Genomic DNA, 27,134 nt, shown 5'->3' with positions numbered 1-27,134 from the left:
GAAATCCTCATTAATATGTAAAGACATTCAGTTTACGACAAGAAAAGAAGCAAAAAAGAAACCACAGCATGAGAGCCATGAATATGAATGATAGAAGAGACTGGGAGCACATTAGGATGTAATTTTTAAGCACTTGACTTCAAAGTTTTGCTTCCATCTTCAGCTCCATAGAAGAAAGGCTGCTTAGGGCACTTGATGACGCTCCACTTGGGAAGGAAGGAGGATGAGGATGGGATAGAAAACACGGCATCGGGTCTGTCACTTCTGGCTGCTTTTCTGTCTACTGTCCCACCACCACTGCAGCCAGACACCTTGTTCCCAGAGCAAACCTGCCCTTCGAAACAGATTCCTGAGGAATTTTTCACTATTTTTCCAAGAACGGACAGGGTTTGTGGAAAGAGCAGGGAAGGAGAGGGAGAGAATCACAAAACACCATGTTGGACTGAGGACCTCCACCTGGCTGGTGCCTCCATGAAGTAGCCTGAGCCCTGATGAGATGCTCATTCTACTTCCAAGAAGGTGGTAAGCAGCTCCAGGTACCTGCCTCAAGGATCTATTCTTTTTTCCTTTTTCAGTATAGCCTCAATTAAAGAGTCTTTTTGCACTTTGGAAGACAGGGGCTTACTTCTTTCTTCTGATTAAAGGAATCTAAATATAAATATATGATATAAATAAGTCGCAAAGGCAGGTGGAACATGGCAATCAAATCTGAAACTCTCCTCACTTCATACTCCAGCACAAATTCAGCCAAACATTCCTTTGAATACAGTCTGGTAAAGGAGCTCTGCTGCTGTTTTACGTGGTATTGATTTAAATGCATCTAGACTAGGCACTTTAAAGAGACACCAGATCTTCACACCTGCAGCTGTAGGACACAACAGTCTCTGAGCATCTTCAACATCTCATTCGAGAAGTGTTTCCATAGTTGTGTCCTCCTCTTCACTCGTGTTTATGTCCTCCTCCAGAGAGGCAGGGCTAAGCCTCTCCAAGGAGCTACTATCATGTCAAAGCTCTAACTCTGGCACATGTATTATCACAAGTACCTCTCATAGGTGCTTCAGGAAGCTCACTGAACACATACCCTGAGAAGATGAACCTGCAAATAATTTCTTTGCAAAGGTAAGAAAAAAATTCAGATTTTTCCTTTTTCCAAGACAGGGACCAAAATTGTTTTTTCTGATGCCTGAGTAATTCCAGATAGATATGCTCTCATCTACCAGGGCTTTTGTAGAGCTAGAAGAAAATGAGGTAATGTAATAGACCTTAAAATACCAAAGCAACTCCCACATCACTCAGCTGTTCCACTTCAAAGTAAAAATACAAAAATACATATACTTTATGAATACACATAAGAAGAAACCATTCATTTCAGACAATTTTAGCAACATTGACCTACAAGCATCCAGTAATAATTCAAAATTTAAGATGCTTAAAAGGAATTATCACAGCAGGGAGTTTCTTAATTCAGAAGGTCAAAGAGAAAACATTTACTGAATTCCAACTGGAAATGAGAAAAGCACTGGAAAAAGAAACAGTATCCAACCAAAGTCCTTACAAAGCTGTGATTCCTTACACGTGGCTAAGCCTGAAAAGCAATATTTTCTTCAGCAGGAAAAGGGATCTAAACAGCAGCATGTCTCAGAGAGAGCACAGCAAACCAGGTCCAGCAGTGTGTTTTTTGGTACTTGTCTACAATTCAATGTAGAAAGCCCCATAAAACCAAGTTTTAACCTAAAGCAATTAAAAAAAAAAAGAATAGAATACATCGTTGTTTTATGAATATGGGTCAACAGTCACTGGTCACTCAAAAAACTTGTTAAAAATCAATCCTTATGGTAGAGATCCACTACGTGTGCTCAAGTCTCCCCAAACATAACTTGTAAAGGATTCACTGATTTCTCTTTTCCAACTCATATCCCAATATGCAACAGATACCAACCCTAAATTTCCCATTTTCCAACCTGTGCCTGTCACATCTTGTGCTTTTTCTGTGCACTGCTGAGACGAGTTTGGCTCCTTAGGTAACTGAAGGCAGCAATAAGATCCCCCTCCTTAGTTTTCACTTTCTAAGGAACAAAACCACCTCTCAGCCTCTTCTCGCACACCACGAACTCGAGCCCTCCGGATCATCTCAGCAGCCTCTGCACCATTTGCTCCAGCATCTGCCTCGTACTGGGGAGTCCAGAACAGCACAAGGGAGTCCAGATACGGTCTGTAGCCACCAAACAGAAAGGAAGAATCATTCCTAGACTGGCAAGTGTCGAGTTCCAACAAGAGAAGTTTGGATTCAAGGTCTAGAAATGCCTCAGCTTATTCCTTCCTACAACATCAGATCAGAAAGCCTGGGAGAAACCACCACGACCAGATTAAGCTTCCCTACTTGCCCATTCCACTTTTCAATAACATGTTCAAAAATCCCAAGTCGTATGTGGATTCTACATACATAAAAAGTATAGGCAGGATAAGAGACACACACAGATAATCCAATACACATTTAAAGTACCTCCAATACTCACTTAAAGCAACTTCAAGACCTCTTAAAGATGACAAAACACATATTGCCTTGCCTTCCTAAAACAGATACTGTCGTCAGATTCAATGTATGTGCTCACAACTACATAGTGTTAGAAATAAGCAGCTATGCTGCGGCTCAGACAACATTTTCTGCTCCTAAAAGCTCATCTAAACAGAACACCTGAGGGTTCAGTCATGGCAGGATTATGGGCTTTGGCATGATAGCTCTTCAAATGCCATTACAACCCCACATCAGACTGCTCATCCTCTGAAAACAGCAAAGGACTTGCTTTGATGGGCCACCAGCATGAAGGAGGGAAGAAGAAAACCAGCATTCCTAGAAGAGAAGGAAAAGACTTTGAAAATGTTGTTTTAAAACCTTTGCTGCTGGTTAGCATTTCCCGCAGGCAAGAGGTAGCTGCATAGAACCCAGTATCACTAGTGAAAACAGTAAAAGTGCCATTTTCACTTGTGGAAAGTTGCAAGACATTTCTTGCATTCTGCAAAGCTTGTGTGTGTTTTTGCTGATAGTTATTGCTTGTTTGCTATGCTGCAATCAAAAACATGCTCCCACAAGCTACAAAGTTAATTAATTGCACAGAGATAATAAACGTAAATTGGAAGAGCATTCCTTGCACACACAAGTCGCAAGGATTTGTAATTACACGCCACCTTTATAACCATCAAAAAACAGCATTGAAGCTTCATAATGATCCTAAATAAATATTTATCCTCATATTAAGGACAAGGAAGCTTCAATACAGGCATGCAGGAGCTTGCTGGAAGCTGCGCAACATGGCTTTCTTTGTAATTCCACCACCTATTGTATTACTGTCCCAAACTGGTAGACTCAAGAGCACCTTTTGGTGTGAGATAATCCTGAAAAATCACTTACTTCAAATTGGATTTAATTATGGCCACTAAGGCACTAATTCCACACAACTGAAATGTAGACTCATACTTCTCAGCTCTCCTCCCTGCTGAGTAAATTGTAAGTTTTGATACGTAAAGAACAATTGCCAGGATTCTGAATATTCCAGATTCCTCTTTAGCCTTTCTACTTTGGAGGTTTATTTTTTCCCTATGCTGCTTCCTTCTATTGAATGTAGAAAATCCAGTACCAAGCACTTTCTTCCAATTTAGGAGCACAAACACGTTAGGAACTGCTGCTTCTGGCGCAGGAATCGTGTGTATTCTTTGAGCATCTCTCCCAAAATGCTGCCTACCCTTCCTTCATGGATGCACCCATGCAGCTAAAAGGAAACACCTGTAAGTAAAGCTCAGTTCAAAAGAGGAAAATGACTCCCACGTTTCCTTTATAACTTGGGTTTTAACTAAAATAATAAGAATTGTGCCCAGTGAAGCCAAGAATACACTTTATTATTTTCTTTTTCTTTTTTCTTTTTTTCTTTTTTTTTTTTTTTTACATTTTGGAAAGTCTCCGACTGTGCTATTCAGAAGTAACCATTACAGACACATGGGCTGTCACACAGCGCCAGGAAAGTGCAGGGCCACACAGATTTGGCCAAGAAATTCTTGCCTAATTCAAGAACATGCTTGTGGCGTGCAACCAAAGGAGCAGCAGACACGTACGTTACAGTGCAACTCATAACCTCTCCATTATGGATAGGATTTCTAGCTATTTTAGTGCATTAGAAATCTGTAGGGTCAACAATTCACTAAAATCAAATTCTGTGACTTTATAAACTAATAATGTGCCCTACAAAACAGCAGCATTATTCTGTATAATGCAATAATTTCTTTGATGATACAGTAATTGGATTCCAACTTCAATTCATCAAATCTATCTGTAAAATAAGAACATTAGAAGTTCTCTGCCATGCAAGGATCTCAATGTATAAATAGAATTCTTACTTTTAAACTGAGAATAATCCCTAATACAATTTAAAGATACATAATATTCCAGTGCATGCTAACAGCAAAGATGGTTCTTTTATACTGTAACTTGAGGATTTCAAAGCACTTAAAATATCAGCTTGTAGCAATGGGATAATAATTCTAAACTGCTTAAAAATCATAAAGTCTTTTGGTTCATTGGCTATCCATTTTCAGCAACTCTAAAATCAAATTACTGCCAAGCTCAACTGAAATATAAGGCAACATACCAAGCAAGCAGAATATTTAAAAAACTAAACAGAACATGCATAGTAAATAATAACAATTTTGCTTTCAAATAGGTAAATGAAAACCTTTTAAGAAGTTTTTTTTTAAACTACACATGTAAAAATATATTGTGAAACATGAGTAAAAGTGACTGTGCTCTTACCTGTGTATTAGCATGCTGCCTTTTGCACTAGCTTTGCAGTGTTTATGACAGCTCATTCAATAGTATTTTATATTAAAAAAAAAGTTTTTAGGAAATAAGATTACTATAACCTACAATATTTTCAAACCAGTACTTCATTCCATAAGGAAAGCAACTCTTTCTTGCAGAATTAGCTGGCACACCCAACTTGTCTTAACCTAAACCTTCCCCACATCCAGATTTAACAGGAAAAATACCAGCAGATCTCCACTCACCTGTAAGGATTGTCTGCCCAGCCCAGGAAAGCCAAAGCTACTTCACATTTCTGACCAAAATCACCTACATGCACTACTTGGCTAACACTGATGCGTATGAAACAAGTCTCTCACTCCATCCACTGAAATTTCCACGTACTTGCCCATTATTAATACTGTCTGGTGGATTTTAGACATGAAAAAGAGGGAAAATAATTTATTTTTCAAGTCATACCAAGGAAAGCCTTTTTGCTGAGAGGCATGAAAATTATTAAGGCGTAAATTATCAAGACATAAAACTTATCAAGAAATTATCAGAAAATTATTAAGATATAAAACAGGCAGCTTTTGCCAAACTCTCCCATACCCAGCTGCAAAACCCATCCTCAGTTGTTCTTAGTTGCTGGTACTCCCTGTTTCTCAACATGAGGGCACCAGGACGACAGGCTCATCCTGCAGCTTAGGGCAGGTCAGAAGCTCTGCTGAGTGAATCCTGCCACCTTATACAAAGCATTCAAGGAGGAAAAAAAGTTAAGATTACAGCTGAGGAGAAAGCCTGTCAGAGTTCAGACTAAAGTCTTCTCAAGTCTTCTAATTCTGGAAAAAAAAAAAGTATTGTTTCAAGATAATTTATTTAATTATTGTCTAGCAACTCTCTGTGGAATGCAGCAAAACTAGTAAGATTCAGGTCAGGTTCCAGCTGCAGCTGCTAGAAAATCTGTTTGCACTAGAAGAAACACAGGCAGGAAAACATCAGAGAAGAGGACACAAAACAAGCCCTGAAATCCAGTGAAGTACTTGAAAAGATGCTCTGACAATAACATGCACTGACTTAAAATCAGAGCAGAACCATGCTCAAAGAATACTATATCCTTGTCATTTTCTGGCTATTAGAGTAAAAATGACATGTTCAGCTTCCCATAACAGCGGGCTTGATGAGGAAATCCGGGACCAAGAGGAAGCCTGATGGGATATATTTAAAAAGGAGCATTATGATATAGACTTGGAAGAGGAAAAGAGAAGAACAACTGCAAAGAAAAAAATACACAGGAAGGGTGGGAGAGGGGGACAAAGGGGAGGCATTTCCTGGTCTCTGGAATAAATAAACTAGGAGATAAAGTAGGAAAAAAAAAAAAAAAAAAAAAAAACACTGGTGACCAAGCCAGTTCAGACCTAGCACTCATCTGGCTAAGTACTCTGTTCCCAAACTGTGAACACCCACCAGAGAATTTAAGAATGAGGCAAGTGGTGTGGTGATATTTCCCCAACATGTTTTCTCAGTCTACAAAGCAGCTCCTGAATCAGAAGTTGTAGCCCATTAACAGAAGGAAAATCCAACTATATCTACAGAATCCAAGAGTCTACTGTAGCCATCGTGTCAGCTGCTGCTTTTTCTATTCTAGCTTATTTAATCATTCCTCGAGTGAAAGATGTGCCATATCCTTGATCATTCCTGTTACCCCCCTCTTTATGATGCTAGGTCTAATAGCAGGCATGTAGGGAAAAGCTGGAAAAAACCCAAGCGACACAAAAATAAGAATAAACCAGGTTGTCTGAGCAAGACTCCTTATAAGCTGGAATTACTCCATAGTGGCTCAGAGTGGCTACTTAGAGACTAGGAGAATAGCAGTTCTTCCATAGGTATTCCCTAGTAACTTTCAGAAACTAGCAATTTGGGAATTTTTTTGAGCCCAATGAGGCACCTTGTCAACTGCATTTATCCCCTAAATTCCCATTCCACGTACTCTCAACTTCTGATTCCATCTTGAGACAAGTAACCCCAAAATCTGAAATTCAAAGGGTTCAATCTTCCTTTTCTGCTATGAAGAAACCAACAGTGAATATTCTTTTTTTATATTACTATAGCTTTACAGGCTTCTGTCACACCCTCAGTGCAGCCCTCGTCTCTGAACAACTCTTATCCATTCAGACCCCCTAGCCCTGGACTCATTCTTTCTTCTTGGCCATCTTCATCATCCTCCATGTCCCATTTCCAGGCTTTTCAGAGGAGAAACACGGAACCTGTCAACAGCAGGTAACCTTTAGAATGATAAGCTTAGGGGGTGTAATTTTTCCAAGCCAAGTTAAAAAGCACTGTCTACCACTTTCTTAATCCAACCTGAATGTGAGAATGTGCCGGCATTCCCATATTCATCATCCACATTAGAAATAAATAGTTCAAACGTAACTCACACCTGTGGGATTTTTCTTTCCCTCACAAGCTTGAAGTTATCTTGTGAAATACAATGTTATGAAAGCAACTTCACTTCTGCAGCAACTACTCAGTTGTAAGAAAAAACAACAGATGTCTTAAAGGACTGATCCAGTGTATCAAAGAGCACAAACCTGCAATATTTCTAATCAAAGTAGCCCAGCACAGTATAAATACATTTGGCAGACTATGAGCCAAGTCTAAAAATGGGTTTATTCTTGCCATAACAATTGGAGGGCTAAACCTGACCTCATTCTGCCAATACCAGTTAGTACCATCTCTGCACTGCCCAACGTGGGCAGGCCACGATGGTTACAGAAGACCTGGTATTTCGTAGAGGTTACCGTGTGACATAGTGCCAAGCAGCCCCAGATTACAACTGTAAGAGTGGTTTATCAGTGGAGTACATTTCCCAACTTTCTGAGCTAATCCTTTCTTGGAGAAAATGAAATTTTTTTTATCAATCGAAGCCCTTCACAGCTCTGTTCTGTGGTTGATTTATGTTTGTGTGTCCCTTCAGCCGAGCCCTTGGGCTCTCGATCCATTTTGGAAAGCACACATAGATCTTTGCAACATGTTCTTCTTATGGTTTGTGTGCTTTGAAGAACAGTAAAAGTCACTATGAAGTCTCACTGACACCCCAAAATAAAGCAGCTTTACACTATATAACATTGCTGTTCTAGATCGAACTTGTCTTGGCTCTTCACAAGATGTAATCTCACCTTATATAAACTACCACATAATATTAACAAAGCAAAATCTCAGCAAGACAAAGCAGTTATAGGCTTAAGGTAGGTTAACAGATGCAGGATAAACACTCCACTAGGCTGTTATCTTTTTTTTTTTTTTTTTTCCTACTTCCATTGGGTTGAAAGGAATTTCCAAGGTCACCAGGTCCACTCTGGCACTGCTTCTAGAAATGATAAGGCTCTAATTCCTTCCCAAACTGCAAACTCCTCCTGAAGACAATCAGATTTTTTGCTTCCACTAAGTCACCTAATGTCACTGCTGACAGCATCACTCTTGTTTGCAACCGAACTACACTAATGGCCAATTAATTCCTATTTAACCTTATGTTAACATTGCCTTTAAATAAAAGTTATTTTCCTTTCTTAATGTTTACCTTCTTAATAAAACAACAAAAAAGGTAAACTTATTTATCACAAAGTAAATAATTTTTAAAAAAGGACAACCCCCCTGTAAACTTTTACTTTGGTAGGCTAACAAAGCCCATCTCTTTAGCCTTCTTTATATTTTTTTCTATTGGGTAACACTGAGGTCTATCCCTGTACCCATTACACTTTTTGGCCTCCCCCTCCTGAGGAGATGACCCAAATTCTACTCTGCACCTCAGAAGATGTCTCAGCAGGACCTCATACAATAGCATACATAATTTCTTGCTTCACCCAATCCATCTTAGGATGCGTTTCCTTTTCCTCAAATCACATAATTACTATGTGACCATTGGATACAGCCAGTTATGGCCAACCACTGAGTTCTCACCATCCAGCAAAAAATTCTTTTTAGCCATAAAGACAGGACTAAGAAGCTATTTGAGGACAGTGTAATTGAAATGGGATGACATTTAATCAGACAGCGATATCCAGTTCATCCAGCATAATTCTGGCTGGGCAATGACTCCTAAGTTGGTGTCGTCAACCAATTTAACAAATATGCACTTTAAAAAAAAAAAAAAACACGATACTGATATTTATCTTCCTTTTAATAATTTCTTAACCCATCTTATTTTTTAATAATTTCTTCATCTTCCTTTCTTATCATTCCTCTATTTATTGCCATGTTCTCCAGATAACTAGAAATGTTTCATGCTGCACTATTACAAATCATATCCTCTACTAAAACGTAAACACGGAATCTTTCACACTTTATCTACAAAATCTAGTTGTGGAGAAAGGTGCAGTTGTCCTTCATTAAAACTTGCCTCCATTTATTCAACATTTCCCTCCACGTCTAATCATACCTTCCTTCCAAAATTTCATGATGTCTTGCATCTCAATCAGATTATTGTCATGATTAAGCACTAATAGCACACTCTGCATTCTGCAGTCCCATAGCGCTATTCTTGACTTGTCAGGTTTCAGGAAAACATGTTAATATGGCACATACCACTGAAGATCTGTATTTTTTCAGAGTCTGATAAAGGAAGCTCAATGTCTCTCCGACTTGAGCATGTGAATTTTGCTTTATCTCAATTGATATCACTGTCCTCACTGAAAACTAAGAGTAGGATTACTTTGTAAATCTAAGCAAAACCAACGAATTTTCTTCACCACACTTGTCTCCTCTCCTCCTTCAAATGTGCCCAATTTACTTGTAAGCTCTACTTGATCTTAGCCTCCTTATCTATCCTCACTGACATCTAAGCCATCTAAGTTCCCTTACCTATGATGCACACAAGGTAAAGAGTCATGTTGCATTTATACAGTTTCCAGCTGAACTGAGAGGACCAGGGTTCTTCCTAAGTCGAAATGTTTTGAACAACGGATCTTGAGACAGCGTTTAAAAAACAAGAGAGAAGATGCAGCTTAACTTAAAATCCGTGTACCCTTTGCCCTTGCCTTCAGTGGAACCATGGCCTCATTCAATCAGCTCCTGTCTAGCCTAGTTACCAAGACACCTCAATGCAAGACCAAGAAACACAACTCTTCACAGAAGCATAAAATCCCCCTTGACTCACAGAGGTTCAGAAACACGTCAAATACGAGTTGCAGGTACCATTTTTTGCACCTCAGTTTACCAGATGCTATTTTCCTGCTGGATCATAAGAAATTATATCGAAGGAAACAGGCAGTAGGAAGGAAGTACAAATAATAACAATAACAAAAAAAGGACAGCCCAGAAATACTGGTGATACTTAAGGAAACAATCCTTTTAACTGTTGCTTCTGGTGTATATCAATCTCCTTCTTTAGAAATATGATTGTTTCAAAGTAGTCTTGATTTATTTTACTAAATGCCACCTGTACAAGCTTTTATGAAACTTGAAATGAATTGTGAAGAAAGCTTTGTCCAGATGGAAAACTACATGTTCACCAGAAACTGGGTTTTTCTCATCATTTTCACATAGCTAAGCAGTATTTGGACCCTCTGGACGCTCACAGGATAAGCTGAAATCCTCTCTAGAGGATCTTTGATCTCTTGTTTGCAGACTGGAGAGACAGATCTACCTGAGTGGCTGCCTGATTGACCTGGAGTCCACAGAGATGCACTTAAATCTCTGGGATCCATCTGGTGCTGGATATATGTTTTATAATTGGCAGCCTTTCCTTACAAGGAGAAATGCATTACTCAGTCTTGCTTGATCACATAAAATGTCACTGCAATCTCTGCATTTTGCACAGGAGTTAAGTTTGCAAAATTTGGCAGATATGTGCCAAGTTTGAGAAAAATCAACACACACACTTTTAAATCCTGTGTGCCCTCTTTGAAATTCCAGCATGCACAAAGGTCAGCCTGCATGGAAATGGAGGGTCGAATGGAACAACTTTGCAGATCTTCACTGCAGAGAGGGAAGGGGGGTGGTTAGCAAGAGTGTTTTTCACTAGAGCACACAACATCTCAACAGGATGAAGCCTTCAAGCACCACATAATTAGAAGAGAGTATGTCCCTTCAGTGTTACATTCCGTTTGGCCTTCAGCCACATGCTCAAGGACCTTGGGAGCCTGTTGTGGTGAAGGTGTATTCTGAACAACTGCCCAAGGTGTCCTCATGAATCTGAATCTCTGAACTGGAACTCGAACACACAAAGTTAAACGTCCTTCCTGTTGGAGGTCCTGGGCAGGCCTCCCTTTTTCTGCTTCCATTCGGATTCATAATGTCAGGGTATCTTCTCTCAGAGTCAAGATAATCCAAGGATCTTGCTTTGCCATGAGCTCTGCAGTTCCTGAACTCTGTACCACCCTGTATCATGTAATTTCTCCCTTTTTCTGTTCCACATTATCCAACTCAGCAAGCTCAGCCCTAACCCTGAATGTCAAAAGCAATCCCAAAACAGAAACCACTTCATGCCTTATGCAACTAATGAACTAAAAGTTAAGTTTATTGTACCTTGGTAAGAATAAGAGGTTCTCTCTCCAGAAGAAAAACACCATTTTCCTCCAGTAGAATAGAAACGGAAAAGGTCAATTCTTTGCTGATAAAAGAGGTGGCAGGCAGCCAGTTTTCTCCTTTCTTGTACCCAGGCTGCAGCAACGCCTAATGGTTTAGTTGCCTCGTGCATAACCTCATTCTTCATCTAATGCATGAAGTCACTACCAAGGTCTAATATCTTAATTAGAGGTTTCCACTGAGCAATGAATGGTAAATGCAGGCGATCTGGTTTGAATGGAAACAACAGCAGTAACAAGTAGGAGGGAAGAGAAACACAGATTACAAATGAAGAACAATTTCAACAGCCAAGGTTGCTCAATATTTATCCAGAAATGAAGTTAAGACTATTCTTCCTTGTTTTCCCCTTGACTAGCTTCAATTTTAATCAATTCCGATGAGAAATATGACTACTAAAAATCATGCAATCATTCAGTATTCTGAAAAGGAGGAAATTATTTAAATTCCTGGTATTCTCTTGCTGAGAGGGTTTTTCAACATAGCAAAACCCTGTAAGGGGAAACTGCTTCCTTGGGCATAACCCTTTTGAGAGTGCTGGACAGTATCATCCAGGGGATTTTGTAATCAAGAAAAGGATCACAAGGATCACACTTTCCTGAACCAACACACTTCTGAATTCAGAAAGTCAAATACATGCTGAGTGCTCCCAACGCCCTTGCAGTCCTCTATCAGTGAGAGTTCAGAGCTGAGCCACAGACCCAAAACACAACACATAAATCAACTATGGGGGCAGCAAAGATGTTGTATCTGGATCCTCTCTGAGAAGTTTTCTAAAAAGGGGGAGCAAAAAGCATATTAAAATATGGCAATAAGAAAAATGTGGTTTTGCCATGTTGAAGAAAGTAAAGTAAGATCTCATAGTTAAAACTTTCCCTTCCATATATATACCATATTGGGTCCTTTTACTTCTAATAGTTAAAGCCTGTGAAATGGATTCCAGGTGGAACTGCACCCAATGATGATGATCACACTGATTTTTTTTTGCAGTCTTTTATGTAAACACAAAGCAAGCATCTAAGTCAGAAACTGAATTTAAAATAGGAACATCCTTCTTTTGCATAAAAACCACTTCATCTCATTAACTCTAACTCACCTTAGCAGTAATGAGCTTCCAAATTAGTTAAATATAGACCTCCCAGCCCCCTGCAATAACCTTCACAGATAAATGACACAAGATGCACTTTTTTTTTTTTTTTTTTTTTTTTTTTTTAACTCAACTGGCAGACTTCCCTATCTGGAATACCTGAAGTGCAAAGCATTTTTCCTGTATTTGTCCTTTCATTTTGACAAGCTCTTTAAATACATACACAACATTTTTCTCAGCAGATATAGCCACCTGTGCCTTTACAAATAAACTTGCTTTAAACATAGACAGCTCCAAGTAGCCACCACATAGTGAACATATGTGCACACACACACACACACACGAGTTTTAAGTATCATCCCATATATGTCTTTGAGAGGAAATCACCGAGAAACAAATTCAAAACTTTCTATGGTAACTGGGTAAAGAACCAAGAAGAAAATTCTTACATTTTCTAAACACAACTTTGATCATTTGTAGCCAATGCAGCAAATTGGTCAGCATATCATTTGCCTTAAAACAAATAGTATATTAGGATGAAACACACTTTGTGCCAAGTTACATAACAGAAAAGGTATGCAAGTTTAATCAACTATTACTTAGCATATTCCTCACTTGGAGTCAGTCAGTATTTAAAATAGTCACACATTCCTCAACCCCTTAAATGACAGGAGATTATTACCAGGTGCTCCAGGCATAGCTGCACTCCAAATTATACTGCAGCAAGGCTTGTACTGAATTTCTCGCAGTCCTACAGTACAAATGAAGCTACGGAAACAATCTGCAGCAAACTAACCATAATACTGCTGCAGGAACTACAGTCAGCTGTTTGTAATACCAGTATTTCCTTAAAAAAAATAAAAACATACACCCCTAAATCCCCTAGTTGAATCCAAGGGAGCTACTCACCGTTCAGGGCTGTGGGAAACTGAGCCATCATGGTCCCCAGTGTGCCTTGCTAGCTGTTTGCCATCTGCAACGCAAAAACATCGTGCCATTAATAATGCAGCAAGGGCAAAACGCAGGGGGGGGGCTTGGGGGCCGCTCAGCTCGCGCCTCCCATCGCGAACAATGCAGGGCTCGGGGCTGCTGCTGAACAAGCCCAATTTACACCAGGAAGGGGGTGGGGGATTTTTTTTTTTTTTTTTTTAATATGCAGTGCAGTCTCGAGCCCATTCTTAAAGGAAAACAGGACCAACTGTTTAGCAGCTCCTGCTTAACGCACACAAACAGCCGGCACCGTGTCGGAACATATGGAGCAGGGAACGATCCTCGCCCGGCAAGACGACGGGCTCAGCGTCCGCGCGGATCTTTTCTGCTTCCCCCGGTAAATATTTATGCCGAGCATGAAAGTTTTTAACGCATAGCTCTGTAATGGAGTGTTTCTGCCTAGAAAAGTGCAAAAACGCCTACTACTGAAATTCAAGCATTCAGCTACTCCAGGCAGATTTTACAAAGAAAATATTATTGCATTGTGCATTCTGGAAAAAAAAAAAAAAGCCTGGTTTTATAAAAACTTGCACTCTGTTCTCTGTGGATAACACCATGAAGTTATTCCTTTTCTTTCTGAGTTAGTGTGTAACACGTCAACAGCAGCATTCAATACATCTTACTGTCATAAAAGGAAACATTAAGAGTACTACCACTTACATTACTTCTCTAGTCAGTAGCATTTCTACGACCTGTAGATGTTAGTAATTCTTTAGAACTGCAAAGTAGCAGCCAATACTTGAGAAGTACTTGAGGGAAATGCCCAAGAGCTGTTTTACAAATGTGAAACTCAGACACGAGACAGTCATTTCTCTGAATAATTGTGGCTGAATATGGAAATTTATACATGATTATCCACCACTCTAAACAGAGAATGAAGCCACAAAAATGCATTTTTATTGCATTTTTATTCATTTTAAAAAGAAAATAGCCTGGAAGGGTGGAAGAAAACCTACTCAGAACCTACTGCCAACTGTCAGCAGCAGCTTTGCCACACACTTGCTCACTCTTAATATTTTTGACATAGGACATTTCAGATCCCTCTGCTACTCCCCCTACAGATATGAAGCCTTCCCTCTTCCTCCCCCCACATACAACCCCTGACTGCAGCAATAAGCACAGAAATATCAACATCCTCCACACTAACTTCTGCACATCCAACCGGCCCTTTTTGCACACTCTATAATAACTAAAATCAAGCACTATCATGGAACATAAACCATTATTTTAATCAAATCATTTGTAAGCATCACGGCTACATGCACATTTCACCCTCTCTAACCGAAGAAGTGTATTTTACCTGAAGTTAACTTGCTCTACATTGCTTATATAAGTGCCTGGGGAAGAAATAACATATGTCTGTATGTGTATGTAAAATTGAAACTATATAGTTTTTTATATAGATATGTATATATATAAAATTTATTGGCAAGTGGATGACACTGAGATCATCTGCAGAAAGAAGGAAATAAAGAAAGCACGGTACCTATTCCAAGAGAGAAACTGTAAATCGAAATTGGGTATTTTTAGGTTGCTTCCCAGACCTTACCAGCAACCTATCATGAGACACTTTCAATCTATAAATAGCTTTCCAGACAAATGCTTCCAATGTTATTAAGTGTTTCTATAGCATGTTTCTCTGCAAAAGCTGTTCTGTGAAGGAAGGCTAAAGGAGAATTGTGAAACTGAGCTAAAGAAACAGGATGTTGAAAAACATCCCCAGAATCAGTAGAGCAAAAGTCAGCAGCTCAGTACGGACAAAAACTCCCACCACCTGTTCACATCTTGTTACAGCTTTATATAGTCCACGCATTTCGTTTTTCCTCCAGCATACTTTATTATTTGCAGACCACTTCTTTAGTTTCTAAATTAGTATGTACAATGAACAATAAAAAACCAATAATATACTGATGCACTAAACTCCCAATCTTATGTATTTTAAAACAGCTAGGGCTATAGAGAAAGTCAGACTTTGCATTCCTTGCTTTTGCTGAAGGATGCAAAGAGCTCACATAGACTGAGCTTTCTAAACTCTCAGCCACTGACCATATAAATGGGAAAAGTGACCCATTTTACACATATGCACATGGGTAATTCCCCCGTCTACCCCCATTCTGATACTTCTAGAGTCTCAAATTCATCCTACCTTAACATCAACTTAAATAGTACAGTTCTGCAGACAAAGCCCTGGTGTATTAACCTGGTGCAGGCCTTTCCAATTTGCAAAAATCTCTGTATCAAAGGAACATGGATGGTCCCAATTCATTTCCACCAGCCAGTTTAATTCTAATAACTCCATACAGGGCAACTCTCATTCACTGGCCTGTAAGATAACAAATCACACAGGTCGCTTCAAACATAATTAGAAACACTACTCAGGCATTTAACTGGGAATAACCAAGCTGTCCTCTCAAAAGGAAGATGCCAAGATCCCAAATTCCCAACCTCTGCCATTCAGAAGAACCATCTCATGTATGAAAGCAAAAGGGACTCTGCCCAAGAGATCTGTGTTAAAAATACATTATATCCATGCTTTTTGATTAAATCATGATTTAGAACAGGCAAATCTTGTTGTATTTTAAAATATTAGACATGACGGTCACCAGAACCTTGGTGTAATGACTCCTCGCCAAATAATGCAAAACAAGAACCTTATGGGAGCAACCAGGAATCAAAGATTGGATTTCTGCAGCATTTCAAAGTGCACCAGCATTTGGGACTCCATCCCATCTTGGAGGACAAATCCGTTTCACTGCAGCTCCACAGTTACACCAAACACACACCTGCTTTTCTGGTGACAAAACCAGGAGTAGAGCGACAGGTTACGTGTATCTGTATATATATACACACACACATATATATATATATACATATGTGCAACATCTCTTTGACTTATGAAAATGTTCTATGGGAGGAGGGAAGGAGAAAACTGCAGTAACCTCCCAGATCACACATCTTTCCTCGGTGGTCTGCAGAGACAAGCATTTTCAAAGAATAAGCCTTGTTCCCAAACAAGTATTCTGTTTCTTAAATTTCCACAGCAGTGGAACAGTTGCCCCTGAGGCTTATAATCAAAGCTTACTGGAGTTTACTTTCACACATTTCAAATAAAATTGCTTTAGTTACCATCTGTAAAAAAATATCTTGCACCTTTAAAGCAGTGCAGAACACTATTCATTTACCAAGAGAAATCTGAGCAAAATGTTTTAGTTCTAGGCTAAATTTATCTTTTAAAATGGCTCTGATGGCTTTTAACCATTAATCACAACACAAGTTGTATATTTCCGAATTATTTTATGACATCACACCACAGAGAAATTCACTGAAAAAAAAAAAAAAAAAAGGCACTCCATAAGGAACACTCTCCATAAGGATGACTATATAATCAGTACCCCAAAGAGATCATATAGACCAGTTAAGGGTCACTACAACTGCAGTATTTCACAGAAGAGATTTCCTTCTGCAAAATGTTCTGGAGAAAGTGTTTGGTGAACTAATTTACCCGTTTCAACCACGAAACTACAAATCATATAACAAAACAGTGGCGTGTATCCCCTTCCAGTGAACACTAAAGACTATGTCAAATCCTGCTGCCACTTGCATGAAAACAGGAAAACTTGGAAATCACGTCTAAACAGAAGAATTGCAAGTTCTTGTAAACAAATTGTCTGACTAGTCCCAACACAGTAACTGTTCTCACAACCTCATCTGCCACAATGCAGTTTCTACTCCTGCTCTCAGTATTCATTATAGCTGATACAAGCTGGGAAAAGGAACCAAGGAAATTGCAAGGAGGAGGGAATTTAAGACCATGTTGGGAGCATTAAGGGATCTGAGTTGGGCAGAACACAGAAGAGAAATAAAAGATTCATTGTCATAAAAGGCATATTTTTGCTTACTTTTCATGAAGAACAACCTCATGACAGTCTTTGTTAATATTTGTATGTAATTCAACTTGAACAGAATATTTCTAAGAGCAACCAGAGCCACGTACTTTCATCAGGAACAAGGCGCCGGTGCAGCAGGATCTGTCACACCGGCTTAACTAGAAGCACGAACACAAATACATAGGAACAGTATATAAGGGCATACTGCTTTCCTCCTGCCTCTCCCAGGGGCAGAAAGAAGATATATTGCCTATTTTTGCAGTAAGAACCACTCATCAGGAGCAGAGATCTCAGTAACAGTTAAACTGATTTACTGTTTATAGCACCTGTAAGACTGGGCAATGCAAAGACTATTCATTAGAATTGCAAAGCAAACAGGGAAAATGTATTAACTCGTGTGGCTTTTCTGTGCCTTTTTGTTTTTGTTGTTGGATCAAGAATTTATTTCCTTCATACTGTGGAGCTGCACACACTGACCTGGCCTCCTCCAAGTGCACCTTAAGCAGCTTTGCCAGGTCCAGCCAGCCTGATGGCAAATGATCAATATTGGTAACAGAAATGAAGTAGATCTCCTGGGAGCTACCGGATCACTGACTCTTCCTGCTCTTCTGTTAATGTAGCAAGTCTTAGTTAATATTTTGACAGTACAAGGAAAAAAAAAAAAAGTGGTAAATATTTGACTTCTAACCCTACCTTAAGTTCCGCCCTTGCTAGGGAACTAACTTCCAAACAGTGATCATTAAGGCAGAACATGAAAAATATTTTTTCTGACAAATATTTTCTTTTAAAAAAGCATAATTACAGTTATTATATACAGCTAATTAACTAATTATGTATAATTTTCCATTCCCTTTGATTTGTACCTTTTGCTTTATACACTTCCGGGAGTAGTAGGTTCACAGAACACCACCCTATCATCAAGGTGAGGCCTTCCATGAATTCAGCATATTTAAAAGTCACAAGATATTTTAAAGGAAAAAAAAAAAAAACTTTAGAAAAAGTAACCCTATAGACTAGGGTCAGAGAGACTTCTGGTTAATTTTGTTTCCCCAGAAAGTGCCATGTCCGCTCTGTATTGGGCTGTGAATATTCAGGAGCAAGGACTGCTTTCCACTCTCTTGTTCCATAATCTTCTTTCCCAAGGGGATCCAAACTCATGTTCTGACCCGCCTTGGTCTACCTTTGTGTCCTGGTTACACAAAACCTGATATCAGTCCTTTCCCTCTTTCTTCCAAGCAGTAAGTTGCAAATTTGGGACTTTTATCCACAGTTAAGCTTAAAACTGATATGGAGATCGGAACTGCTTCAAAAACACATTTAAGTGGTTCAAATACTGGCCTAGGAAACTCTGCTTGAAGAACTTACTACTTCATACTTGTCACAGATAAAACATGAAACAAGTTTTAATGTTTAGGCCTTCTAAATCAATGGTCTGGGCCTCAACCATAAGGCAAAACATAAATGAACTTAATGGAAAAAAAAAGAAAAACTTTACCAATGCAATAATGGCATATAAAGCAGTAAGAATAATCTCACTATAAATTTCATAGGACTTGGTTTGTGTTTGGTTACTATACTCCAACTTAAAACGCTCAAAACCTCTGCTCCCACCTAATTTAGCTTTCAACATGAAAAATTTCCAAACACTTAAAAGATTTAGAAAGGCTTAGATCCCATTAAAATCTCCCAAGAGAGCATCCTGTCCACCATGTCTGAACCTAAAAAGCTCTTCTGAATATACTGACCAGGCTGGAGCCTACGCAAAATACTGGAGTCACTGTTTTTCTGCTTAAAAAACAGAATTGCACTGTCAGTATTGGCAGGTTTATTCTTCATTCAGAATATCCAGACTCAGGTCAATTCCCTGCTCTCTCTCTCTCTGGAGATTTAACCCATCTCTTGTTTCCTCTGAGAAGGTTTTCCCTTATTTTATTGCACAGCCACAATTTAGTGAAAGCCACACACGATGTCTGGAGTAGTAACATGATTTCCAGACTTTAACCTCCCATGTGAAGTTCTCTATCTTTAAACCACGGAGTTTTGGGTTCCTGTCTGCAGTTTTAGCCTTTTTTTTTTTTTGGAAAAAAAGAGCAGGTTGGAAGGAGCAACAGGGAGGAAATTCCCTGTTCAAATTTCACTTCATCTGTATGAACTTTCCACAGGAAAAGAAGGGAATCAACCAGTTCTGACACACGCTTGAATAATACACTTGCTAATCTGATTCCAGATAAGGAGAAAGATCATCTCCTTTGCTTGGTGGGTTTGTTTGTTTGTTGTTAAGTGTATTTTTCCAAGATTTTTTTTTTAAAGGGTCCTATCTGCAATTTTCAAGAAGCGATTCCAGGCTTCATAACCTTCCCAGAGCAGTAAAATGTATATGTGCTCCTAAATAGGTGATACTTTAAAGTACACTCGTGTCTTTTTCGCTTCCTGTTTTCCAATTTACGTCTCTCCACTCTATACGCTGTATCTATAGATCCTGTTCCGAGACACAAAATTTTTGCATCTCATTCTTTGCAAGCACCATACAAGCTCCCTAAGGTGATATGCTGGGAAGTCCCTACATCCTAAAAACTGCAGTTGAGTTTCACTCAACTTCTGGATTGTAATTCCAGATTTATATTCCCGTGACCTTAGACAAAACACAGAGTTTTGCATATTTTATTTTTCTTATTATTATTTTATTAACACTTTTATTACGTATTTTCTGACTTTACCCATGGGTGGAAGCATTCAGCACATGTTACTTAAGTGCTTATTCACTTGAAATCTTTTCTGTTTTTCCTCAGAGCTCTTCTTCCATTAGGAAATAAAAGTGAAACCTATTTATTGACAGAGCAAAACATGTAATGGCAAGGATGCTTTTTTTTAAAGATACAACAGCTGTTATTAAACTTATTGGTGAGGTTTCAGTCCCAGATAACAGTACAAAATATGTAGAATTCCTGAAAAAACTGCCATAGCTAAACATAAAAGATACAGAATAAGAAAACAATCCTCTACACTCAGCAGAGAACAATCTTCATACTTATAGAATTAATGAAGGCAAAATATTCAGCAAACTTGAATTTACATTTTAAGGTATCTGCTTTCAAGTCGGGCAAGTGCACAAGGCCATTGCAGGCTGTCTAAAACACAGGTAACTTCGACAAGACAAGTGACAAGTATGGCAGAAAGACCATAAAATGCCCATACAGTGCAAAAACATAGCTTATCTTTGACAAAACAAATTTGGAGAAACCTAATTGGAGAAATGCAAAGATCAGCCTAATGTGGTGTAAGCACAAAAAATGAACTGTAATGATGGGCAACAGAAAAGCCAAACTGCACTGGCCAAAGCCAGGTAAAAGTGAGTGGGTGTCCCTTAGGTCCAAGAGGATCAGGGTTCAAAAACAGCCCTGAAAAGCATCTGCAAAACACTAAAATACCAGTCAAAAATACACGCAAAGCTGGAAAGCCATCAGAGCGCCTTAACACAAACAACAAAATATAACCTTACACATTAAGACACGTGAGATACCTACAACAACCTAATCTACAATATTAAGATTGTATGATTAGTGGTTAAAAAAACAGTAGTTTCCAGAATCTCCAAAGTTACTTAGATGAAGTCTGGCAGTGCTAACCAGAGAAGAACATTTCTTCCATGTCATAAAAGAAAGAAGCAGGAGAGAAAAGGCAAACGGAACTTTAGACTTTGATTAATCTACCAATCCAGTCTTTAATTCTTGATTTTTGAAAGACTAAAACCAGTGCATCACAGAAACAGAGCTATTTTACAGTCACATTTATTACTATAGCCATAATAGGTCATTCTTTTGCATCGCAACTGCAATATTTTTAGAAACAAAGACGAGTAACTCCCATTTCCTGTTCCTCCCAAGCATTACTTCATATATACAAAGTGCAGATGTCACTCAGGACTTACGCCACATCCCCTCACAAGTGGAGCTTGCATCAGGACTGGAAATTTGCACTGGAAGGGCCAACTTGGAATTCTTTCCCGTTACTGCTAAAGCAACAAGACCCACATCAACACATTTCAAGTCATATTCACTGCTCTTCTAGCTACAGTTCCAAAAGCAATGACTTATCTAGATCAACAGGGGTTTTGAACTACTTATAACTGCTAAAATAATAAAAAAAACTCTCATAATTGAGCTCCATTAACTAATTCCTGTGCTTTGTGCTGCTACTGTCATCAGGTTACATCACTTGAATTTCACCATGGTTTTCTGAAAATGTTACACAACACTGTGTTCACTGATGCAGTGATATTCAACCAATTGTATCCTACTTTAACTCTGGGATACAGTATAGCAAGACAACTTAATTCTGTACCATCCCTACACTCACAAAAGCAAAAAAAACCAAACAAACAAAAAAAAAACTTCATCAGCCCTACATGTCTTTTACAATATTTACAGTGCTACAGGTCAGAATGGGGCACTTATAATTATCTTTTAATTACTGACCTGCTCTGCATCTTTTGAGCATTTGCTGCTAATGGCACAATAGTCCCTAGCAGGGAATTGCAACATGCAATACTACAAAGTACGTGTGGTTAATAAGATTAAATACAATTAACATTAACAGACAATATAGGAACCAAATCAGACCTTGCTCTCAGAAGTCCCTCTTCTACCAGTGCTCCGTGACAGTGCCCTAAAAGCTTAAAACTCAACTCACGATAAAATGGCATTAATGAAAAATACAGCTTCAGTTATACACTTTTTTTTTTAGGAGTAGACATGCTCATGAAGAAGTAAAGATATAATTTCAAGAGCTATTATTCAGAAAAATCCTCATATGTTGCCCATCAAAACAAACTAAAGCCTTCTACTGACTGTAGCTAGATTAGCCACACACTTCTGGGACCTGCTTAATCCTTTAAAAATTCTGTATCTATAGAAATAGCAGCCCTAGGAAAAGACTCTTAAATAAATCTGTGAATTAAAATAAATTTTGTGAATTAAAAAAATGAATCAATGGAACAACATGCTAGTAATTAGCATACTTACATTTTTAGCTCAACTTTTAAGCATATGAGATATGAATAGTTAGCATGTGCTTTGACTAATCACATAACCAAATCTGACAGAAAAGCGCAGGTTGCGCTGGTATGAACATCTCCAAGAGTGATGAAAACAGGCAGGCAGGCAAAGAAGCCATCAAAGCTCATGCATAAATCAGACCCCAGAGAATCCACGTGCCTGAAAGCTGCTCTGAACCATGAGAAAACTAACCATGAGAAAAAACTCACATGTGACTAGACGCAGACAGCCGAAGCCACAGGAAGCAAAGCTCTGTGCTCGCAGCTGGGTCAAAACTCTGCCTGCCTTGGGCCCTCGTTCAAAGGAAACTCAACTTGCAGTCCAAGATCAGCTTCTCAGTTCCACAGACATGGATCCAGAAACTGATTTCCAGAGGTCTTTAAGCATCTACATTTGCTACGAAGCATTTCAGAATGCCAAGATCACTTAGAACAGCTGCTTAAAGCACTCTGAAAATCCATCCAGGCATTCATGGCTTGCACTCTAACAGTGTTTCCTTCCCAAATCATCTGTCACGTCATCTATCATCGATCAGAGCACAAAATCTTATTTTTCAAGGGTAAAGTTACATGAGAATAATGTGTTTTTAAAGTTGAAAAGAGTGCCCTTCTTCACCCCAAACCTAAGGTCCCCTTCTGCATCTCAGATTGTGCTTTGTTTTGCATTTTACCAACAAGCAATGGCACTTGAAATGCATATAATAAGTTCATAGAAAGCAATACCTTAATTAACTTTCCATTATCTTTGTTACCTTTGCAGGCAGCTCTGATCACCTAAGATTAACTGAAAGGGGAAGAAAAGGCACTGACTTTCCCATATCATTCAGCCAGAGAAGTGTTCCTATCTAAAAGCAACAACAGCAATTCTTAAATTTAGCAGCCTGCTGCTCTCTGAATTTTCAGAAAAGGAGTGTTTATCAAACTACCCCAAAAAAGCTTAGCAATATGGTCAGATCCATCACGCAGGACCCTGCCAAGAGACTGTGGCATCACACTGAACCGAAAGTGGTTTTCAGAAGTCAAAATAAAGTTGTTTACATATAGACCAAAGCACCGGGTCAGTGCTGCTGAGAGATGATGTCATTACAAAAAATTACAAGAGAGTACTCTTGTAATTTCTTGTAATTTTTTGACAGGGTATGGCTAGCAGGGAGCTTGAACAAGGTGAATGGGTAGAGCCAGCAGGCATTTACCCAGTGCAAACTCTGCCCGAGCCACTCCACAGCTTTCTGTGATGCTCTGCGGATGAGGCTGCGGGTGCTGCATATTTTGACTTTAGGAAGGCTTTCAACAAGGCCTCCCACAGCATCCTTAGAGCCAAACTGATAAGATACAGACTGTAAACTGGGCAGAAAACTGGTTCAACCACCCATTTAAAGGGCTGGGATCAGCAGTGTAAAAGCCAGCTGGAAGCCTCTTACTAAGGGTACTACTCGCAGGTTGGTACCATGGCCAATCCCCACTGAATTCCCGCTTTTGCTGACAGTTCGGGCAATGGGACGGCTGTTCCCACAGCACCTTTGGAGGACACCAGACCGACAGGTTGACACGTTGGAGGATAAGTCACACACCAGAACAGGCTGCCCTGAGAGGCTGTGGATTCTCCACCTGCCCAGATTTTCCAAACCCAACTTGCCATGACCCCAAGCAACCTGACTGATGCTGGCCCTGCTTCAAGTGCGGCTTGGAGCAGATGATCCCAGAGGTCCCTTCCAATCTAAACTATTTTATTTCTGCATTTTAGGTAAAGAAAAGCAAATGGAAGCAGTTAAAAGCTATTTTTAAAAACGAGATATTTGAGATATTTCCTTTCAAGTTAGAATAGGCCAGAAATGAACATTAGAATTCATCCAAATTGGGCCACTTTAAAAAAAAAAAAAAAAAAAAGGCACAAAGAGAAGTCAGGATTTCCAAAGGAAGTCAGATGGAATGTTTTTGGTTTTGTTCTGGTTTTTACCCATTATACAAACTGGCCCAACTAAATCATATAAGGCAATACAGAGTTTTTACCTGCAAGCTGTTAAATAACAGGTTATGTCTCTGGTCAAAGACTTCAGACTGAATTTGCAACAGGATCCTGTGATCCAACTACTGCACTTTTTCAGTGACTAATCATATGGTCTTTTTCTGACAAATAGCCATTTTTAAGAATTGTGAAGCTTTTTATTAATGCCGCAACCGAGGCACCTAAGATAGTTTTCACTTCTAAAATCCTGTCCCATTTTTCTCCCTCATCAGGTTCAACCAAGTAGCTGAATTAAGCTTTACCAGACACAGGATTTAATTTAATTTCACAGTCAAGAAGCAGCTAAAGGTGAAGTTAATTCTCTTTTCAATATTAAAGAGCCCAACAGAAATATCTGTAAAGCCTCCTGTAAGAGCCTGCATGGTCCCTATCACTGTAATACCTGAAACTCCATCAGTCTTCTCAGCAACACAGTTGAAAATCATTAACAACCCCTTCTGCCTTGATCTATCTCAGCTTGCCTGCAACAACAGCGGAGGGGAAAAACCCAAACACGGGCCACATTTCACTGCTGGCGTAACACCTCCTATGTGAGATAACATGGTACAGTGATAAACACAAACGAGCTCCTTACTGTTAGCCTTATAAAGCATTTTTTGTATTAGTCACAACTGAGAACTCACTCAGGGACGCATCTCATCCCTTAGATCTTGTATAGAAATAGTTTAAAAAAAAAAAAAAACTCCCAAGATAGTAATAAAAAGGGAGAGCATATTCACTTGATCTAATTTGGGTATCTGTGTTAGGAGGCTAATCTGAGCAAAACTGCTATCTACCCGAGAGCGCTGAGCAATCTAAATCCATGTTTACAGGGACCAATTTCTCTCTGAACTTCATAGGGTGCCTGACACCTACACGACTCTAAGAATCCAGAAGCATGGTGGCGTGACTCCCCGTCCCACCTTAAAACTAAATAATAATAATAAAAGATAAAACAAGCAGAGATGGTGAACTGGAAGGACAAGGAAGAAAATGGACAAGCGAAGTGTTAGTTGCAGTGACAGTTACAGGTCAAGCGAATTTCGGAGGAGCAGACTGAAGGTAAACCCGCCCTAGGAGCCACCAGAGACCAGCGCACGGCGGCGAGGCCGGCCGCGAGCGCTGCCTCCCCGGCTCCAGCGTCTTCCTGCAGGCACCGACCGCGGGAACGGCTGCCACCGCAGGCCAGCGTGGAGGAAGCCAGCACAAAACGCAGGGGCTTCCGCAGGGCTGCCCAACGCCAGGGCCAGCGGCTCCCGACAGCTTCCCATGCCCAGGCTTCGGATGCGGAATGAATCCGCTTCGGGGGACTGCAGGAGCAAAGGTTAAAGGCGCCAAGCGCCACTTACTGCACGACCTGCTCTCAAGCTCTGCGGGGTGACAGGTGTTACCCGCCTGGAAACCCACCTTAATTTATCTAAAATGTTGCTTATCGCCATGGTGCGGAGAGAACGGAGCGCTCCGCGGCTCCATTTTATTTCCCAAATTCCTGCCCTTCCCGGCTTAAAGGGGAGAGCAGCCCCGTTACTAGGGGAGCAGCTCAGGAGCCTCCGGCTTTGAACCCCAAGGAGGGAAATGGGGAGAATCAGCCCCAGTTTCCCACCCTTCGTGGCCTCCCCTGGGGACGAACCGGACTCTTTGGTCCTCAAATTGCATCCCCCCCCCCCGGCCCCAAAACACCGACGGTGGCAGCGTGAAGGCCGGCGGGGGACGCGCGTGGGTCGGCCGCGTCCCGCCGCTGACACCCCAACCCCCCTCCCCCCCAAACGCAGCCTCAACCTCGGACGAATGGGTTTTGCGGCAAAACGCAAAAAAAAAAAAAAGAGAGAGAGAAAAGAGAGAGAGAAAAAAAACTCCTAAAGCGGAAAACCAAAGCGCCCCGGAGCCGCCGGTACCTGTTGCACCGCCCGCTCCCTCCCGCGGCGGCGGCGGCGTCAGCCCCACAACATGGCGGCGGGGGCGGGGGGCGGAGAAGGGGACGGGGCCGGACCCGGCCCGGTTCGGGGCGGCCCCAGGCCCAGCGAGGGCCGCGGGCCGCGTCCTTGCTGCAGGCCTCGGCCCGGGGAACGGGGGGAAATCTGCAGGAAGGAGACTCGGGGGAAAAAGATAAATGGTTCCACTTTCAAAGGTTAAAAGTGAAGTGTATTTGTAATTGGAAAACCATTTGGACGTATAAATACCCAGGATTTTATTAATCACTTGGACTCTTAGGCATTTTCAGAGCTTTTTCAATGACCGTGTTCTGCTATATGTGAAAGATTAAAAGTGCTTTTCTGCTGTATTTTTTTTTCTCTGTATGGATAATTACGCATCACCTTCAGATACAGAGCAGATTTTTCTTGGCCGTGACTCATCCTAGGTCTCCCAAGGACCTTTCCAGTCTGTGGTGCCTTTTACAGCTGATGAATCCAGACCGCTCTCGCTGTTGTGCCACGGCCATAGCGGCCCATGCTGCTTTTTGGTATTTTTGCTTAGCCACCCAGCATGTGTGCTGACAACTTGCGGTCATTTCTTTACCTTCATCTCATCCTCTTTGGATTTAAGGCTTTCTAAAAGACAATATTTGCTTTCCTTACAGCCCCCAAAAGCCTGCTCCACGTTTGGGTTCTTGCACGCACAGAGTACCATTTGGGTGGAGATTACAGCACACACTGTTCAAGCGACTCTTGCTCACTCTGTGATTTAAATCTCTCAGTGGTGACTGGTCCATCTAGGCCTGAAATTAGATGCTAGTTTTATGA

At 40.2% G+C, this 27,134-nt stretch overlaps 1 protein-coding gene across 2 annotated transcripts in view; it reads right to left on the bottom strand.

The window, feature by feature from the left end:
* Positions 1–26,344, bottom strand: part of ITSN2 (intersectin 2) — a 73,007-nt gene extending 46,663 nt beyond the window's left edge. For both annotated transcript variants that reach the window (XM_088520131.1, XM_088520132.1), the window contains exons 1-2: positions 26,289–26,344; positions 13,368–13,431 (exon numbers count right to left, since the gene is read on the bottom strand). In XM_088520131.1, coding sequence (XP_088376257.1) covers positions 13,368–13,398 — 31 coding nt within the window. In that variant the 5' untranslated portion in view covers positions 13,399–13,431; positions 26,289–26,344. The remainder of the gene's footprint in view (positions 1–13,367; positions 13,432–26,288) is intronic.
* Positions 26,345–27,134: the final 790 nt, after the last annotated feature.

The sequence above is a fragment of the Tinamus guttatus genome, unplaced genomic scaffold, assembly GCF_059628265.1.
Source record: "Tinamus guttatus ecotype Peru unplaced genomic scaffold, ASM5962826v1 Tinamus_guttatus_pri_ptg000080l, whole genome shotgun sequence".
Lineage (NCBI taxonomy): Eukaryota > Metazoa > Chordata > Aves > Tinamiformes > Tinamidae > Tinamus > Tinamus guttatus.
This window is presented reverse-complemented; position numbering and strand designations above follow the sequence as displayed.